General features: G+C 51.8%; 1 protein-coding gene across 5 annotated transcripts in view; it reads right to left on the minus strand.

The window, feature by feature from the left end:
- The window catches only part of SSH1 (slingshot protein phosphatase 1), a 64,144-nt gene that overhangs the window by 22,954 nt on the left and 23,354 nt on the right, over positions 1-17,836 (minus strand). For 2 of the 5 annotated variants that reach the window (XM_043557817.1, XM_043557818.1), the window contains exons 3-7: positions 11,310-11,413; positions 6,857-6,921; positions 6,283-6,404; positions 1,642-1,710; positions 478-543 (exon numbers count right to left, since the gene is read on the minus strand). In XM_043557817.1, coding sequence (XP_043413752.1) covers positions 478-543; positions 1,642-1,710; positions 6,283-6,404; positions 6,857-6,921; positions 11,310-11,413 — 426 coding nt within the window. Of the gene's footprint in view, positions 1-477; positions 544-1,641; positions 1,711-6,282; positions 6,405-6,807; positions 6,922-11,309; positions 11,414-17,836 lie in introns of those variants that run through there. The other 3 variants (XM_043557819.1, XM_043557820.1, XM_043557821.1) reach the window with 3 other exon arrangements.

Raw genomic sequence — 17,836 nt, forward strand, 5'->3', positions numbered from 1 at the left:
TACAGTATGGACGAACCTCGTCAACATTTTAAGTGAAATAAACCAGACACAAAAGGACAAAGAGTGTACGATTCCACTTGTAGGAGGGACCTGGGATAGGCAGAGTCAGAGAGACAGAATATAGAATAGAGGGTACCAGGGCCTGGGGAGAGAGGGCATGAGTGTTTAATGGGCACAGACTTTCTGTTTGGGATGAAGGAAAAGCTCCAGAAATGGATGGTTATGTTTGCACATCATGGATGTACATTGAATCGCATGCTTAAAACGGTGCATTTTATGTTATGCACATTTTGTGCCACACACACACACACACACACACACACACACACACACACACATACACACTCTCACACGCACGCACACGCACGCACACACCTAAATGAGCCTTAAAATCGAAGGGGGTCTTTCGATTCATGCTGGCAGCTAAAAAAAAAAAAAAAATTTCAAAGGCGATGTAATTCTCTAAAACACACTTACCACATGGCCTGGACAGACACGGGCTTGAAGACGTGCATCCGTCCCGCTGTGCTGATGCTGAACCCACTGAGAAAGACAACCAGAAAAGAACGGAACCGTGGTGAGATACTGGACCCTGTACCCACAGCGAGACGGCAGCTCGAATGGACACCCTGAGGACAAGTGCGTCTTGTGCTTCCTGATAAGGGACTACCAGCCCACTGCATCCGATAAGGGCAACGGTAGGAACAAAGAAAAAGAAAAAGAAAAACAAAACGGACGTTTGCTTCCAACCCAGCTACGTGAGGTCTGTCAAAAACACAAACCCTGGCAAGGGCAACGATGCCATCTGACGCCATCTCGTTCACGTTCCTGCCACCGTCCCAGCAGCCCACCGCGGCTACTTCCTGCCCCACATGTGCCATCCGTTACTTTTGCAATTGCATGGGAAATGTATTCACGGAAGGCAAAAGGTTAAGAAGGAAAAACAGTAGAACCATAATCCTGCCTTTTCCCCCGCCCCCCCAAAAAAGTCACATTTTACTTTTTCTCCCCGAATGCTAACTATGAGGCAAGGTAACTTTTACCGTTGGAATCTCAGTGGAGGGATAAACTTCTACTCCGCTCCTTTCCACTCATGGCAGAACCCGCGTATTTCCCTTGGAAGCAAATGTATGTGGGACCCGGATGGCTCTTCGTCTCTTGTTTACCTGCCCAGGCCAAACGGAAGGGTTCCTCCTCTGCAGCCCCCCAGAGAGGCACCTGAAATGCTGCTCCGCCTGCCAGCTGTCTGTCTGTCTTTCCCGGCACCCCCACAGACCATGGGGCTCCTGCTGTGTCCTTTCCAACTACAAACTTACAGAGACCAGCTCCACCTGGAGGGCACATACTGAGTATTCATCTAACACATCAAGGTAAACGTATGAATAGCAGCTGCCTGCTGCTCTTGAACTTCACACGCGGCGGACCTCCTGTAAATACCCTTCCGTTGCTACTTTGTGACCCAAATGCCCTTATGCAACGCCAAAACGTCCCCTTCCTTGTGTGGCTCACTAAGGGGCATGCTGTTTCTCCCGATGTAATGAGCACATCACACATGTGACCCTGTGGATGATTACCCAACAATGCCCAAAGTAGCTTGGTGTTTCAAAGTCCACAGTGGAAGAATTAAAGGGATCTCCTTACCCATCTCCGTCGAGGTGGATTTTCGTGTCGCTCCACAGCCGGAGAACCATCCCGATGGTACAGCTTTTACTACTCGGGAGGAAAGAGCAGATGCCTTGGAGTTAGGATCCACCTGCCCAAGCACGGTCTTCCCTCTCTGTCTTTACCCCGCCTGGCCAGCTGGCAGGGGGAAACCACCACCTGACCTGGGTCTGGCTGCTGTATGTGTATCTGGGAGAAGCTCTCAGGCCGTCCGCGTAAGGACCGCTCACCACTGGATTCTAGAAGACGGGATCCTGGGACGGGCCCTCACCAGAGGGGGTCACCAGTGACCTCTACTTGGAGATAGTCACAGGGGACTCTGACCTCACCGAAGTGTGGGTGGAGCACCATAAACACCAGGTCTCAGCTGTGGCTCTCAGGGAGACAGAGAGCAAGCAGTTGACCTCACGCCCATGCTGCCGCAGGGGTGAGGCCGCCAATGGCTGGCACACTCCTGGCACAAGGCCACACGCACTCCAGGGGACGCAGGCGAGTGGTGGCAGCCAGCCGGGCCTCCTGTCCGAGGGTGGCGGGGGTGGGGAGGGTGCCAACACCATTACTGGAGCTCATTTCCGGGCCTCTGTTTCTGTACCTTTGTACAGCTGCGCTTTAAAACCTAGCTTAATCTGCTTTTGTTTTGCTCACCCTACCAGTGAAATGACACTTAATGACTTTGGAGACAGGCGCCACTGAAAAACACAGAGGGAAAGAAAGGGCTTTATCAGAGGGTCCCCTTGGATTATTATGAAAATTCTTCAGGCGTTTACAAAAGAGTCTGCTCGTGACAGACCGCCGTTGCTGCCAAGGCCAACTCCGACAACCTCCAGGGATCCAGAATGCTCACCTCTGCCTCCACTTAGTCACCGCCTGGGAGTGACACGATGCTCATGTGACTGCAGACGGGGAGCTCTGAGCTCCCTGAGACCCCTCTTCCCTGGAGCACTGGGGACCGTGTGGACCCCTTTTCCACCCTCTACTTCTCTGTCTTCGGGGAAGGCAGTTTCCAGCCCTTCGTGTCAAATCAGACTAAGCCTTTTGTGTTAGGCAAATTCTCAGGCCCCAGCCCTTCACTCCTACCCATACTTGATCAGCTAATTATATTTCCTTTGTAGAGCTGCAAAATACAATTTACGCCCAGTCCCGGATGGCCCAGGAGCTACTTGGCTGTATTGGTGCAGACTGGCCCCTCGCAGTCCCAAACTGACATGCGGAAAGCCCAGGGTAGAGGGGGCCCTGGGAACACGTGGCCAGGCCCGGAGTCGAAGCAACGGCAGCATCTAAGCTGGCCTCTCCAAATCACAGAGACGGGGAAGAGCCTAGTGAGTGCTGTGTGCGCGGGGCCAGGTCCATGGAGCACTTTCTCTCAGGCTCTTGCCCTACAGTCAAGAACATGAGCAGGGACCATGACACGACCGTAAAAACTCTGCAAATTCCTTAACATGCCCCAATCTGCTATTCTGTGAGTTCCCAGTCTTACAGGGACGGACAGTCAAATTTCTATAGCAAAGGAGGGCCTGTGCACTTGCATACACGGGAAGTGGGGTCTTAGAGGAAGAATGACCTTGAAGGATAGAGTGGGCGGGGGCAGCTGCCCGAGAAGGCGGTGTCAAGTCCCCGGGGCCCGGCATAGCAGGAACAGAGGAGCCAGCTGGGCCAGTGCGGGAGGAACTCAAGGGAATCGTGGAAGTCCTTCACGAACTGCGCGAGACCAACGAGGGCAGCATGGCCGGGCGCCCCCACGGCACTCCAAGTGTCCCGGGTCCCAGACAAAACATCATGCATGACGGAACCTGCGGGTGGCCGCTCCGCTCTCCCGAGGGGGCACATGGATGGCTCTGAAAGAGCACTCGGGAGCTGGCAGGGCCGGTCACTACCACGTGTTCTCCCCTCTAACACTGCACCCGCACCAACCCCCCGGGAGCCCCCTGCAGGTGCCCCTTGTGGGCAACACCCATCTCTTGCTCTTTTTTTTTTTTTTTTTTTAAGAATAAGGAAGCATAATCTCAAGTCAGGGATTTAAAAAAAAAAAAAACAGGCGTATCATGCTTTCGGCAGGGCCAAAAGCTCCGGTAAGGACCAGGGCTTTGCTTTCAAGCCAGGATCGAGTCAAAGTGCCTGGTGCTCTGTCAGCGTGGAAGCCGCAGAAAAACGCCCAGTTTCCAGGCCCCGCCTCCACACACCTGGGCGTGCGCGGGGCGGCTGCTCAGGCCCGACCACAGGAAGGCCCACTCGGTGCCCGTCCCCCTCTGACCGCCTGCTCACCCTCTGCGGCCACCCGACCCACCTCCCCGGCCGCAAGGCCCCCGCACCGGCCTCAGGCAGGCCTGTCTACTCCAGCCACCAAGGATGACGTGGAAGGGCGTGCGTACGTGTCCAATGCTACGGTCACGGCCTCCAGGCTGTGTGATCGGAGAGCAGAGGCCGGGGCTCTCTCACCGATGTGGCTCCGGCACCCGGCAGGGCACTGTGCACACGCCAAGTGCTAACAAATACAGATGCGGTTGAGTCTATGAACGAACTCACCAACAACAGGGTGTACAGGAGAGCTGCGGCCTATCGAAGTGGGGGGTCTACACTGCAGGTCTGCAGCAAAAGTCCCAATTCTGAGGCCCTGCTCCCACCAGGAGGATGGCCTTGGGGCAACCACGCCAACCTCATGAGCTGGATTCCTCACTTGTAAAACACGAACCAGGGCGACCTACCCCACGGGGCAGTTTAATGGTTCCAGGAGACGCTGAGGACGTGTTGTGGCAACTGCACTGTGTTCCCCCACGGAAGCAACAGAGCTGGCTGGCAGGAGGGGCAGACCTGGCAACTCCAGAGGTCTGGGCAGAGATGAGGGGCACATTCCACAGGGAGGCAGGTTGGCTCAGGGCTGGAGAGCGCTACTGGAATGGACCACGCATGATGAGGGAAGTCCCGGAAGGAACTCGGAGAGGCGGGCATTATAATCGCTGGAGGAGTAAATGTAACTGCAACACCGGGGCGCCGGGGGGGCGCAGTCGGTTGAGCGTCCGACTTCGGCTCAGGTCACGATCTCACAGGTTGTGAGTTCAAGCCCCACGTCGGGCTCTGCACTGACAGCTCAGAGCCTGGAGCCTGCTTCGGATGCTGTGTCTCCCTCTCTCTCTGCTCCTCCCCCCACCTCTCTCCCTCGCTCTCTCTCTCTCAAATAAAGAATAATAACCACAATACCATTGGACACGAAACGTCTCTTTGCTTCACCACCTCGCCAACAACGGCCCACAACACAGAGCGCAGCCTGCTTCCCAGAGCACCTGTCTGGGGGTCAGAAGTACCGGGCCGTCTGGCCTTCAGGGGTCTCCTCCCAGCTCAGCTCCTAAGACCCGTCGGGCTACACCTGCTTCCAGATCCAGACTTCCCAACCAGCCCAAGGCCACAGACGCCAGCTCACACTTCTCTCCCAAAGTGTGCCACACAGAACTTCCTCCTAGTGCTATCACGTACCGGGAAGAAGGTCATAGAAGACCTTCATTCACTCTAACGGCAGCTCTCTCAGGGAACAAGATGTGACCGCACAGCTGCCACACCGTTCACTGCTTCTGTGGCTTTTCCCTCCCTCCCATCGAATCTGCCTTCGATGCGCTTCAAACGCGCCCCTGCTTCACCCCGACCCCTGAACCGGCCCTGCTGCCCGCCTGCCCTTGAAGACTCGGTTCACCATCGCAGGCCGCGGAAGGCCTCTGGCTTGCCCCCTCCGACCCCACCCCTCTCCTGTGTTTCCACAGCCCCCCCCACCCGAAGCATCTCTCTGTCACTGAGCCCACCACCCTGCTTTCCGGTTATGGCTCCTTCCTCGCTAAGCTTCTCGACTCTCTGGGGTGGGGAACTGTGTACGGCTGTTTCTTCACGCATCTGGCCCGTTGCCTCATACACAGGAGAACGCACGCACTTTCCTTGGTGGGTGAGAAGATTGAAAATGAATAGCCAGAACCCATCTTAGTCCAGTTCTCACAAATCCAGGTTCTACAACGATCTCACACATACTCATTTATCGTAGATGCGAGAAGAGCCGTTGACACTCATCGCACACGCATAACAGGGTCTATGATGATACAAGTAACCTGGCCTCCAGGTATTGGGAGGCTCCAAACCCCTCTACAAGCTTCTGACCAAGGACCCGTCAACAAAGACTTGGGATTCCACTTGGGATAGTGATACAGGGTGAGGTGCTCGATATGATGCCTTTCACTCCCGCACTTCAACATGGGACCCTCTGGAGGGCACCCTCCCTGCCTCACTGGGCTGGCTCCTGCTTGTCCCTGGGTGTTCACCACAGCTGCCACCTCCTTCAGGAAGCCTTCCTGGCTAAGGTGCTCTCTCCTACAGTACCCGGATAGTAGCCGGTGGTAAACCTCTAAGCCCAGCGTAACTTTCCTTAGACCCAGAGCTGAGAGCGGAGGCTGGATCTAGCACGGTGCCCGGCACACAAGAGCTGAATGGTGTGGTCTACGGTTCCACGTGCCTGGTCACCCCCACCGCCCACTGCCCATCACACACCCCACCATCATCTCCATGGATACAGGACCACGGATGCCTTTCTCCAGCAGCAGCCCTTGTCCCCCCATCGCAGAAGGGAAGCACACCCACCAGACTCACCTCTCCTTACTGGAAAAGTCGACTCCCAGCAAGATGCTCTCCTCCGTGTCCTGGCGCCCGCTGCTGTCTACCACCACCATGTACCGGACCCGCTCCGCCCAGGCGCTCTCCAAGCGCACGGCCTAGACGGGCAAAGACGCTCTCACTGGCCTGCCTTTCCGGATGGTGGCCCCTTCCGTCACCAAATCAACACCAAGGACTTTTGTGTTCTACCTTTCCCCCTGTGAGTTCAGGAATTAAGATGAGATTCTTAATTCTCGTGTCTTGTTCATATCCACGCACGAGGGACAGTGCTTGGCTCGGAGGAAATCCCTCAAAGTCGCTCAAATGGGTGAACAGATAACAGTCCAGAGACTGAAAATCTCAACCCAGCACAGACTGACCCCGACACCTAATACATCCTTTCTCCGGACGGTGTGGGTGATGGTGAGCAAACCTGGCTTGGGCTTTTGTGAAATATGGGGGGAAGAATTTGCTGCAACACAGAAATGCCCCGCCTCCCACTGCTCGTGAATAATTCCCTACCAAATCGCACGATTAAAAATTAAAACTTGCCACTCTCGTCTCTTCTTACCAGCTTGATCCGATCTTCACAACGCAGGAGGTTGATCATTATTTGAAGATGTTGGGGCAGGTCACCTGTTGGACCAACAAAGAAAGTTTTAAAAGGTCGCCCACCCACCTTCTAGGCAGAAACCTGCAAGACGCTGATGGTGTTAAGGGCCTGGGAGAAGACGGAGAAGTCAAAATCCCTCCACCTACACCACACGGAACCGTCCCAAAGACTAAGAGGCTCAATTTCTCTTACTCCATTCCTGAATGTTGCTCGATGAGGGTGGGGAGATCTAGCTGACTGCCATGTTTTTAGAAGTTGCTTTTATGTTCTAAAATGCTTGCAATATGGGCTCTTTAAATACAAGATGTAAAAAGATACAGACAAGCCTAGAGGGGAAATGTTATCAAGTTCAGGGGCGACTGGGTGGCTCAGTCGGTTAAGCGTCTGACTTTGGCTCAGGTTATGATCTCAGGGTTCGTGGGTTCGAGCCCCGACTTGGGCTCAGCACTGACAGTGCAGAGTCTGCTTGGGATTCTCTCTCCCCTTCTCTCTGCCCCACCCCCCTACTCTTGAAATAAAGAGAGAAAGAGAAAGAAAGAAAGATGTTAGCAAGTTCAAACAAACGTTCCTGTGCAGGATGAGGGAGCAGGAACTACAGACAGGGCCGGGGCAGGGGATCTGCTAAGAGTTGGTGTGAAAGAGAAAGGTCTGGAGGTCATTTTTCCTGTTTACTACTCTCCTGCATTTTCCATAAGACAGAGACTCCTTCTACAACCTGGAGAGGAAGCAAGTCAGGTGACTACAGACAGCAGGTACTTGTTGGGTGTCCAGAAAGACAACGTGAATTGACAACGAGCACCGTCACTGTCTCTTCTCTTGCTAAAAGTTCTGTCCTTGACAGCTGTTCCCAGCCCTTCTTCGCTGGCGGCCACACCGGCACCCCCCCAACCTATGAGATGCTCAAGGAGGAGCACGAGGTGGCTGCCCGCGGGGCGCCCCAGAGCTAGGCCCCCGTGAAGACCACAGTGATCAACATCCACAGCAAGACCTCCGTGCCCGACCACACCGTCTGGTCCCTGTGCCGCCTGGGTTTTGTGTCATTCTCCTACTCCCTGAAGTCTGGGGACCAGAGGATGGCAGGTGAGTGAGTGGGGGCCCAGGCCTTCGTCTCCACTGCCAAGTGCTTGCACATCTGGGCTCTGGTCACGGGCCTCCTTCTGATCATTACACTCAATGTTGTTTTCGCCCACTGGCTCAGTGATGATCACCCAGGCGATTTCAGCGATCATTATTAAAGGTTATGGAGGCTACTAGCGGCTGCCTGTGGCCTGAGGCTGGCACCCGTTTTCCCAGCGGTTTGTATACACATCACTCACTCTACAACTGAATCCAATAAAGCGTTATTACTTTATAAAGGCAGTGATCGGAGCTTCCAGCTTCTCCGAGCAGCCCAGGGCCCAGGTGGTGCCTCCGGGCTGGAGCGGAGGGAGCGAAGACCCTCAGAGCCGGGGAGTCTCCACAGAGTCTCCACAGACACAGAGGATCAACACAGCTGAAAACAAGCCGTGTGTTCCAGGCACAGGGCCCCTAACTGAGGTTCATAATCAGTGAGTAGTAAGTGGGACGCTGACACAGCTCTCTCCCCAGCTGGTACATTTCTGTTAATGTTTCTTTCTGAAGGAAAGGCTCATCTGCAAAGATGCTGATCTACCAGAAAGGACGAGTAACTCACAGATCTGTATTAATTCTGATTTGTGCAACATCCTGAGAAACAGAGTTATCTTTAAAAAGAAATTAACCTGTAGGTCACAACCAGAATCCGAGAAGGATCAATACACTGGATTTGTTTCTTTTTTTTTTTTTTTTTAATTTTTTTTAACGTTTTATTTTATTTTTGAGAGAGAGTGACAGAGACAGAGCATGAGCATGAGCAGGGGAGGAGCAGAGAGAGAGGGGGACACAGAATCCGAAACAGGCTCCAGGCGCTGAGCTGTCAGCACAGAGCCCGACGCGGGGCTCGAACTCACAAACGGTGAGATCGTGACCTGAGCCGAAGCCGGACACTCAACAAACTGAGCCACCCAGGCGCCCCCACTGGATTCGTTTCTTTTGCAGAAGCATCTTTCACATTGTAGGGCAGGTTGAAACATATGATGTCCGAATCGTACTTCCTTCCTCAGGGAGGACTCAGGTCGTTAGAAGCTTGCCCCCTTCGTCTGCTCTCCCCGTTACAGGACTGCACTGTGTCAAACACCCCACACCGGCACTGCTTTCCGTAAGGGTTGACTGGCAGGTGACAGGTCACATTAAAAGAGGACAACGTGCTCCCCATCCCCCTCCGTCTACAACAGCACCCCTGCCTGGCGTGGCCCCCACGCCCCAATGGCACGTAACCACCTCAGCTGGTTCTGGGCTCGCCTGCACCCCAGCACCACCCGCTCTGAGTCACAGCACACAGAGGAAAGCAAAAACAAGCCCCTTTGTCTGACGTGTGCCTAAATGAAAGGGGCATTTTCCACATAGATAGGCTCCTTTCAGCGGGACCTGGCTATGGAGATGTGGACTTGCTGACCGACAGAACTCCCAGCCGTGGTCTGCCTTCCACACACTGTCTCTGTACGCTGAAGTGTTCACTCAGCACTTGCAAAAAGATCAGAGACCATAAGCCTCAAGTATAGGCCCCTCGCAAGTGCCTCAGACTGGGGACCGGCTGACACGACCGGAATGACCTTCACATGGGCAAAATGAACCATCATTTGTACTTCACTCTGCGTGATTACTGATGGGATTGTGGGTCTTCCAGGGCACTTGATGGTAATTCTAGAAAAAGAGGAATCAACGTCAAATCCAGTCTGTGCCTGCCCCAGGGTCGTTTACTGAGACAGTCATGGTCCCTCTGCCTTCCTGAGCTCATCGGTCATTCCAGACCTCGGGGGCAGAAGAGCCACCAAGCCTGTGGCTTTCTTTCTACTCTCCTGTACGCTCCAGAGATGCAGGAACCAGCCGCACTTGGAGTTTTTATGTGGCTTTGCACCTCCTTCCCCAAGCTTGCACACAGTACGGAAACACTGTTTGAATCAGAGGATGGAGACATTTTATATGGAGAGTGAACAAAGCGGGAGCATTCGCTCTGTTGTAGGTGTTAAGACATGAACAATGGTTAAATTCCTGACAGGGCAGAACCGTGAGCAGGTTCAAGAAAGAGGGTTCTGTTTGCAGGGTGACTGTCCTTGCTACCGCGGTCGTGACAATCACAGCTCCAGACACAGAGCACCCACAGGGAGGGAAGGATGTTACACGCATACATTTCACATTCCATGCTGTGTGAGTTACCGGTATTTGAGGCCCGTTGTAAAGATCAGGCAACTGAGGGTCAGGAGTTGACGGTGACTGCTCAGTAAGTTGTACAACTGGGATCAGAAGCCAGGTCTATCTGGCTCCAAGACACGTATTCTTGCCCCAAACCATACCGCCTCTTTGTGCAGGACGACTATTTTCCGAGCTTAAAACAGACTCGAATCTTGATTCCGCATATCCGTACGGGGAAAGTACTGACTGGGCCTTGCTGTTTCTGTCAACTGTAAGACACGAAATTCGAACCGAAGCACTTGGATCCAAAATGAGGCTGGAGGACTCGAGGTTGGAGACAAAAGGATCACAGAGACAAGAAAACTGGCTGCAGCTGCTGGCTGCTTTCGAGGCCTTCGCAGATGGCATTGAGGCGTGCGCTGCCCGTCCGAGAAGCGCCCAAAGAGGCCGTGGACCCGTTACAAAGATTCACTTGTACGCGGAGGTTTCTGATTCCTCTTTTAAACCGCCTTCGGTTTCAGAGTTAAGTCACCTAAGAAAACCGGTCTTCTTGCCATCTAAGCATTTCTTTTTCGTATGCTGTTGCACCTAAATGAATACTGGGTTTGATCCCCACTTTATCACTTCCTGTCTGCTTTCAAAAACCAAACCCACTGTTCAATAATAAAGTCTTCTCACCCCCCAGTGCCTTCCAAAGACTCATAAAGAAATCCTCCAAATGAAAGCTTTCCAAACGCTCGGGGAAATGACCAGAGTCCTCCAAGTAGGTACACAGCATCCCAAGGCGGTTACTTCCAAGGGGACAACATCTGGCTATCACACGCACTGGTGCCCTTGTTAAAAAAAATCCCACTGCAACTTGAAATCTGCAGTTAACTGATAAACCGGGAGTGGGAAATCTTTGCATCCAGATGGAACGCTGCCGACTGCCTTACTGCTTCCGTAGAAATGCACGGCCAAAGGGTCACTGGCTCCCAGAGCCACCTGGAAAACACGCCTGGCCTGCCTGCTCAAGAAAAGAGCTTCTCCCATGCAGCAGGCATCATAAGCCTGCGTTCCGCTATTTCTCTGGCCTTGAAAGCCAGCCAAGGGCTCACCACCGTGATGGAAGGTTCCTCCATTTGCACAGAAAGTAAGTTCCAATGTAAGAACCTCAATTTACCTGCATGCTTGTGGGGATGCTGAAGACTTCGCTGGCTTTGAGGGCTGTTTCCCTGTTGTAAGAAGAGGGCCGCTCCTTTCACCATGAAAAAGCTCTCACTTAAGCTGGGAAGAATAAAAGCAGAGCACAGTCAGGCTAGAGTTCAGAGAGGAAAATGGGCAAAGACATGCAGCGGAGGAAAAGCTGTCGTGTGGACGAACAGCGTGTAGGATGCACAGGGGACAAAACCACTTTTATGACCATTTCACACGGCGCTCTTTCCAACCTTGGCTACAAGCCTGCTGCTGAGAGTCTATGGGATGCAATCACGCTACTGCTAAAAGGCCCAAGGTTCTTTGGGCTCTTGCAAGGCGGAGCGCCCCCTTCCTGCAGGATACGGCGAACCAGCTCCCCGTAACACAAAATCTTCTAAAAACAGAGACCAACTCTCTGATTGAGAGGGGGCGGTTCCCTCTGTGAATTTTTCGCGGTCTCGCTGTGCAATCTTTGTGTGTGACTCCCTGACTTAAGGCAACTTCACTGGTCTTGGTGCCTTCCCTTGACTGAATACAAAGAAGAGGAAATTATACTTTCACCATTTGTTTGCAAGTGGGTGGCTAGTGACCTGTGATTTAACTTAGTCAAGGCGACTGTGTCCTTACTGCTGTAGAAAACCTCCGCTGACACCATGAATCTCTCAGCAGTGAATCATTGATCTTTGCCATTTTAACCAGCAATAACACATACATTCAACATACAACTCAAAAAGTTACAATTTAAATTTTTAAAATTTCATCTTTGCGATTTGGCGGCTATCAGAAAAAAAATGAACTACTAGTTACTACCAATTGTTACAAAATACCATTAATGCTAAAATTACCCATAAAATACACCAAATTAACTGTTTTTTTGTGGGGAGGGGGTGGAGGGTGGATCACCTACGATTACCTTCTTTTTATTTCTTAGTATCTTCTGAATTTTCTGTACTGAGCAAATATTAATGTTTTTGAATGATTATTTTGTATTTGATTTTCAGAGTAATAGAAGACACATACCACACATTATAATGGAAAAGCACTTTATTTCTATTAATTTGGGGCGCCTGGGTGGCGCAGTCGGTTAAGCGTCCGACTTCAGCCAGGTCACGATCTCGCGGTCCGTGAGTTCGAGCCCTGCGTCAGGCTCTGGGCTGATGGCTCAGAGCCTGGAGCCTGTTTCCGATTCTGTGTCTCCCTCTCTCTCTCTGCCCCTCCCCCATTCATGCTCTGTCTCTCTCTGTCCCAAAAATAAATAAACGTTGAAAAAAAAATTATTTCTATTAATTTTGTGAAAGATCGCGTTTCAATTTAGGGAACTGTAAAAATCACTAATTTTCTCTTGAGCAACAATTAACATATACATGACTTAAAAGGAAACTCTAAGAAAAAGCAGCACTGTGTGTGTGTGTGTGTGTGTGTGTGTGTCTTAGAAAGCAGATAGGTTCCTGATAGAAATCTAGGAACGTTTTCCTAAACAGAAAAAAAAACCAAGATCACCTTCACCCCAGGTGTCTCATGGAAGTAGTTAAATGTTCTAAACCCTGGAACAAAAAATTCGACTAGGTCTAATATACTAGGTGCTAAGAAAACTCACCACATGGAACTCAGCGGCTCCTGGAATCAGGAAGACAGTGATCTTCCATAATATGAAGTCCACAATAAAATCTGTGACTTTTGCTGGTTGAATTCTCACGCTAAAAATAGCGACTGCTCAAATACCAAGCGATAAGGCTGAGTGGGGCCGTGGAGTAACTGACAACCGGTTTTGTAGATTTCATAATACCGTTCCTTTACATCCGAGTAACTTCTCTCCACTTACTGTCCCCAAGAGTGTTGCCAAGCTACCCTTTCCACTCTATCAGCTGTATATCTGTGCTGCCAGTTTCAAGAGCTGGGGAGCTCAGGATTATAAACACTGAAAAAAGGGGGCGACTGGATGACTCAGTAGGTAGAGCACGGGACTCTTGATCTCGGGGTTGTAAGTTCAAACCCCAGGTTAGGCAAAGAGATTATTATTTTTTTAATTAAAAAAAAATTTTTTTTAACGTTTATTTATTTTTGAGACAGAGAGAGACAGAGTGTGAACGGGGGGGGGGGGGGGGCAGAGAGAGAGGGAGAAACAGAATCTGAAACAGGCTCCAGGCTCTGAGCTGTCAGCACAGAGCCCGACACGGGGCTTGAACTCACAGACTGAGATCATGACCTGAGCCAAAGTCGGACGCTTAACCGACCGAGCCACCCAGGCGCCCCTAGGCAAAGAGATTATTTAAAAATAAAATCTTAAAAAAAAAAATACTGAAAGAAACGAGGAGCATCCTTTCCTTAGTTCAGTCTCACCAAGGGAGGCAAAAAAGCTCTTCAGTGCCTATCTGGCCAATTTCAAATCCAAGCTCTTACTTCGGCTGGTTGTGGAATGGCCCAACACTCCCCTACTCCTAAAACTTGTCACCCTCTCCTTCTTGAAAATGTTCCAACCTTATTTTCAGAACTATTCAGACAGATCTGTTTCAACACAGATCACTTACTACTTATTCTCATCAAAACTTGAAAGGGCTGCCCACGAAACTTACAAAACAACCATCAGTTCACGGAAGGAGCCAGGGAAAATCTTCACAAAGCAAAGCAACATCAACCATTTTTTGTTCATCAATTAAAAAAAAAAAAAAAAAAGGAAAAGAAAAAAAATATCCATACTGACCAGAAGCCTTAACACTCTGGAAACAGCCAGCCATTAACAGTGACCTTTGCCTTGGAAATCATGGGCAAAAATTCCCCTGGGATTCCCTTACATTTCCTTTGGGGGGAAAAAAAAGGGAACAATGCAAAAGAACAGGCTGGTTTTATCCCGTGATTGTGATTGCTTACAAGGCCGGTGGTTCTTCAGTGTTCCTGGGACAGATAAAGAATCAGCCTCCCATCTCCGGATGAAGTCAGGGGCCTGTGTGGATGGGGGTCCTTGGAACACTGCCTCCATCCTCAGGGCAATCAGGCGCAGGCATTTACCGTAAAGAGCAAGATTTAAAGCGGCGGGGAAGTCCACAAAGCACATTCCCTATCCCAGGCCTGTGAGACGGCTGGGGAGACAGTAGACAGAGGCGGCAGGAGGGTAACCGCAGAAGATGACTTCTGGGGCCGAGAGGCTGTGGAGCATGGGCAGTCACAGGATTTATGGAAACAAAATGCAGATATTCTCTGCGACTCTGTTTCCTGTCTTTTGCTCTGAGCTCACTCCAGGCCCTGAGCCTCACGTGCCCTCTGGGTGGCTAATGAGAACACTATTTCCCGCTGCCAGGGCTATGTTGGGTTCTCTGTGCCAGGCTTCTAATACCCAGAAGTGATTTGTGAGCCTAAAGGCACAGCACTGGGGGTGTCCTTTACGAAACTCATTTTGGAGGGGGACCTGGGTGGCTCTGGGTTCTAGCTCAGGTCATGATTTCACGGTTCGTGAGTTCGAGCCCCACATCGGGCTGTGCACTGACAGTGCAGAGCCTGCTTGGGATTCTGTCTCCCTCTCTCTGCCCCTCCCTCACTTGCTCTCTCTTTCTCAAAAATAAATAATAATAAAAAAAAAACTCAAAAAAAAAAGGAAAAAAAAAGAAATTCATTTTAGAGGGGCGCCTGGGTGGCTCAGTCGGTTGAGTGTCTGACTTCAGCTCGGGTCATGATCTCACAGCTTGGGTGTTTGAGCCCCACATCTGGCTCGCTGCTGTCGGCACAGGGTCCGCTTCCGATCCTCTGTCCCCCTCTTTCTGTCCCTCCCCCGCCCCCCTCTCACACACACACAAAAAAGTGAACAGAATTTCATTTGGGGGATGGCACACCTACTTTAGTGGGTTCTCGGAGTAAGTGCAGACCCACAAAACACCATCACAGCTACAGAAAAACCAATCCTCTCCCCCAAAATGCCGGTGTCCTAGAAAGTATAAGTGAAGTTCCAGAGAGGTCAGACGGTGACAAATAAAACTGAAGTGTTCTCCATCCCTTTAAGACAAATCCTGATGGGAGATTAAAAACAAGTTCAGCCCTGGCCCTCCCTGCCCACCCCCCCACCCCGATGCTTTTATCTCCCACAGTACAAATAAATATGTTCTCAAACACTGGTTAACTGCCTGTTTCAGGAGACGATGCAGGATTAGTTTTCTCCAAGGCACTAAGGACACGCAGGATTAGTTTTCTCCAAGGCCCTAAGGACAGACAAAAGCCTCAAACAATGCTCCTCGAAAAACCCCAGCCCTCACAGCATGAACAGCCAGTGTCACCCCGAAACTGATACGTGGTAGGAAGAGATCAGGTGGTGATACGTACTAGTTTGGGCTGGAAGCTTCTGAAGAGCGGAGGGTGTGAGCCCGCTGAAGGGAGACGCAGAAGTCGGTGAAATAAAAAAGGTTCATGATAGCCTGGTTCACATCTTCGACTGCCTCCAGCTCCTGCCTCGCACTCCCTCCAGAGAAAGGAGAGAGGGAAGGAAGGGGCCAGGAGTCCTTGGGCAGGAGTTCTCGTCCGGATGATGTTCCCACCCAGGGGGCAGATGGCTCTTGTGGGACTCTTGTCTTCCCCTGATATTTGGGTTTAAAAAGGCCCTTGTCCCTGCATATCCTGATGAAAGAGGGCCATTCAGAGAGTGCAAAACAGCTGAAGTTCCTGTAATCACTTTCCTCCTCCGGCTTTTGTAGGCCTGAGGAACAAGCCGCAGGGTGTGTGTTCGGAATTGTGAGGGGAAACAGCTGGCCGCCCAGTAACAAATCCAGAGCAGCGAGGACCCCTGCTCTGCTCGAAATCGACAGGCTGAGGGACTCCTGTTTCTGTCACATCGCCACCCATTCACCCAATGGTGACCCGTGGGCAGCCGCCACAGTCAGTCCGTGTGGTCACAGCGTCTTACATTCTGAAAATTCTTCAGTCATGCTAACTGCTGCCTGAGGAGGCAAACAGAGGGCTGAGGGGGGAGCATCCAGGTAGAGGGAACCCCGTGTGCACACACAGGCGTTGCTCAGAGAACCGCAGGCCCGGTGCCCAGGGCAGGGCTGCAGAGGTAAAGCAGGCCCAGGTCCCCAAGGGCCTGGCACGGGACCCCGAAACCCGAAACCCGCCCGCAGGAGCCAGCGGGCTCTGTGTGTTTAGCACTTCTTTTGGCCCGTGAAATAAATTAAGGACACGAATAGCCACACTGCAGGGCAGAAGGGGATAAGTGCCCAAAGACAGGGGTCCTGCTGGCGTTCGAAGAGGGGAGAGGGGAGCCCCTAACTGGTGCTTTGGAACACTCCTGGGGAGGCCTTGTCTGGAAGCTTCCCCTGGCTCCCAGAGGATAAATTAATCGTCATGAGAGAATTAAGTGGGACACACACAATTATGCTGCAGTGGAGGAAACTACAGCCTGCCCAGGGGCATGACATCTTTACGAGTTGGGACTAGACCCCAAGCCCACAGTCGTAAGTCCTGTGGTGCCCGTGGTCGCCCGCCAGTTCTGAGTGAGAATCAGAGCCATTACCCTGATATCACCTCTGCCCTGGCGGCGTTGGTTCTGCTAAAGCACACATCACAGAAGTCAAGATCTGGTCCGTAGCAATTCTTCCCAGCAGGTGAAAGCTTTGTGCGAAGGAAACGGACAGAAGGTATAATTCAGGGAAACGGGGTCCAGGAGGAGACTCAGGGCCAGAGCTCTCCTACCGGGCCTGGGGGCAAGCAGAAGGCCGAGGGGGGCCACTGCAATCACCCTGCCTGCTGCCACCCACCATCGCCCGGCTGTGGGGTGGGGGGGCACCGTGCCTGGTCCTTGTGGGCTGAATGGGAATCCGGACGAGGAGCTCTGCGGGCAGCACAGCCCCGCCGGTCGAGAAGCGGCTTTCAGCGCAGGCTTCTTATCAACAGTACTGTCATTTGCTGAGCGCCACCACGTGTGCGTGGTTCCCAGAGCTCTGCAGGGCACGCGTCACCTTTTTCAAACGACAAGTGAAGGTAGCCAGACAAACTCCTCAAATACAGCCTCCGGGGACAATCTCATTTTTAACCAACCCCCTTAGTGATGCTGGGGCACATGGGGGTTAAAGAACAGAAAATGCACTGGTCTGGGGATCCATATTTCAGGGTTCTAATTCCTGTTCTACTGTATGTTTGTTCTGCTGGTCACTTACAGGGCTCTGTTCATTCATTCAAATGGCCAAATATTCGCAGACTGAGGAGTACAATGTAAAGCCAAGCCTGCCCTAATGTCGATAAAGGCAGAGATAACACTCCTTTTTAAGGAGCAGGTGTTTGTGTGGGTGGTTCGGGTGTGTGCTAAGCCACTCGGAACAATTCCTTGAAAAACGGGAATAGGAGGGATAGAAACCCCACATCACAGCCATATTATGCTACTGCCCCTGGTTTCCAACTCTGGCTACACATCTGAACAACCTACAGAACTTCCAAAACACAGTCATGCCCGGGTCCAGCCTCAGCCGATTCTCACTCGAAATGTCTGCCGTAAGTCCAGGCATCTGCTTTTCAAAAAAGTTCCGGGAGAGGGGGCGC

This window comes from Prionailurus bengalensis, chromosome D3 (genome assembly GCF_016509475.1).
Source record: "Prionailurus bengalensis isolate Pbe53 chromosome D3, Fcat_Pben_1.1_paternal_pri, whole genome shotgun sequence".
Taxonomy (NCBI): domain Eukaryota; kingdom Metazoa; phylum Chordata; class Mammalia; order Carnivora; family Felidae; genus Prionailurus; species Prionailurus bengalensis.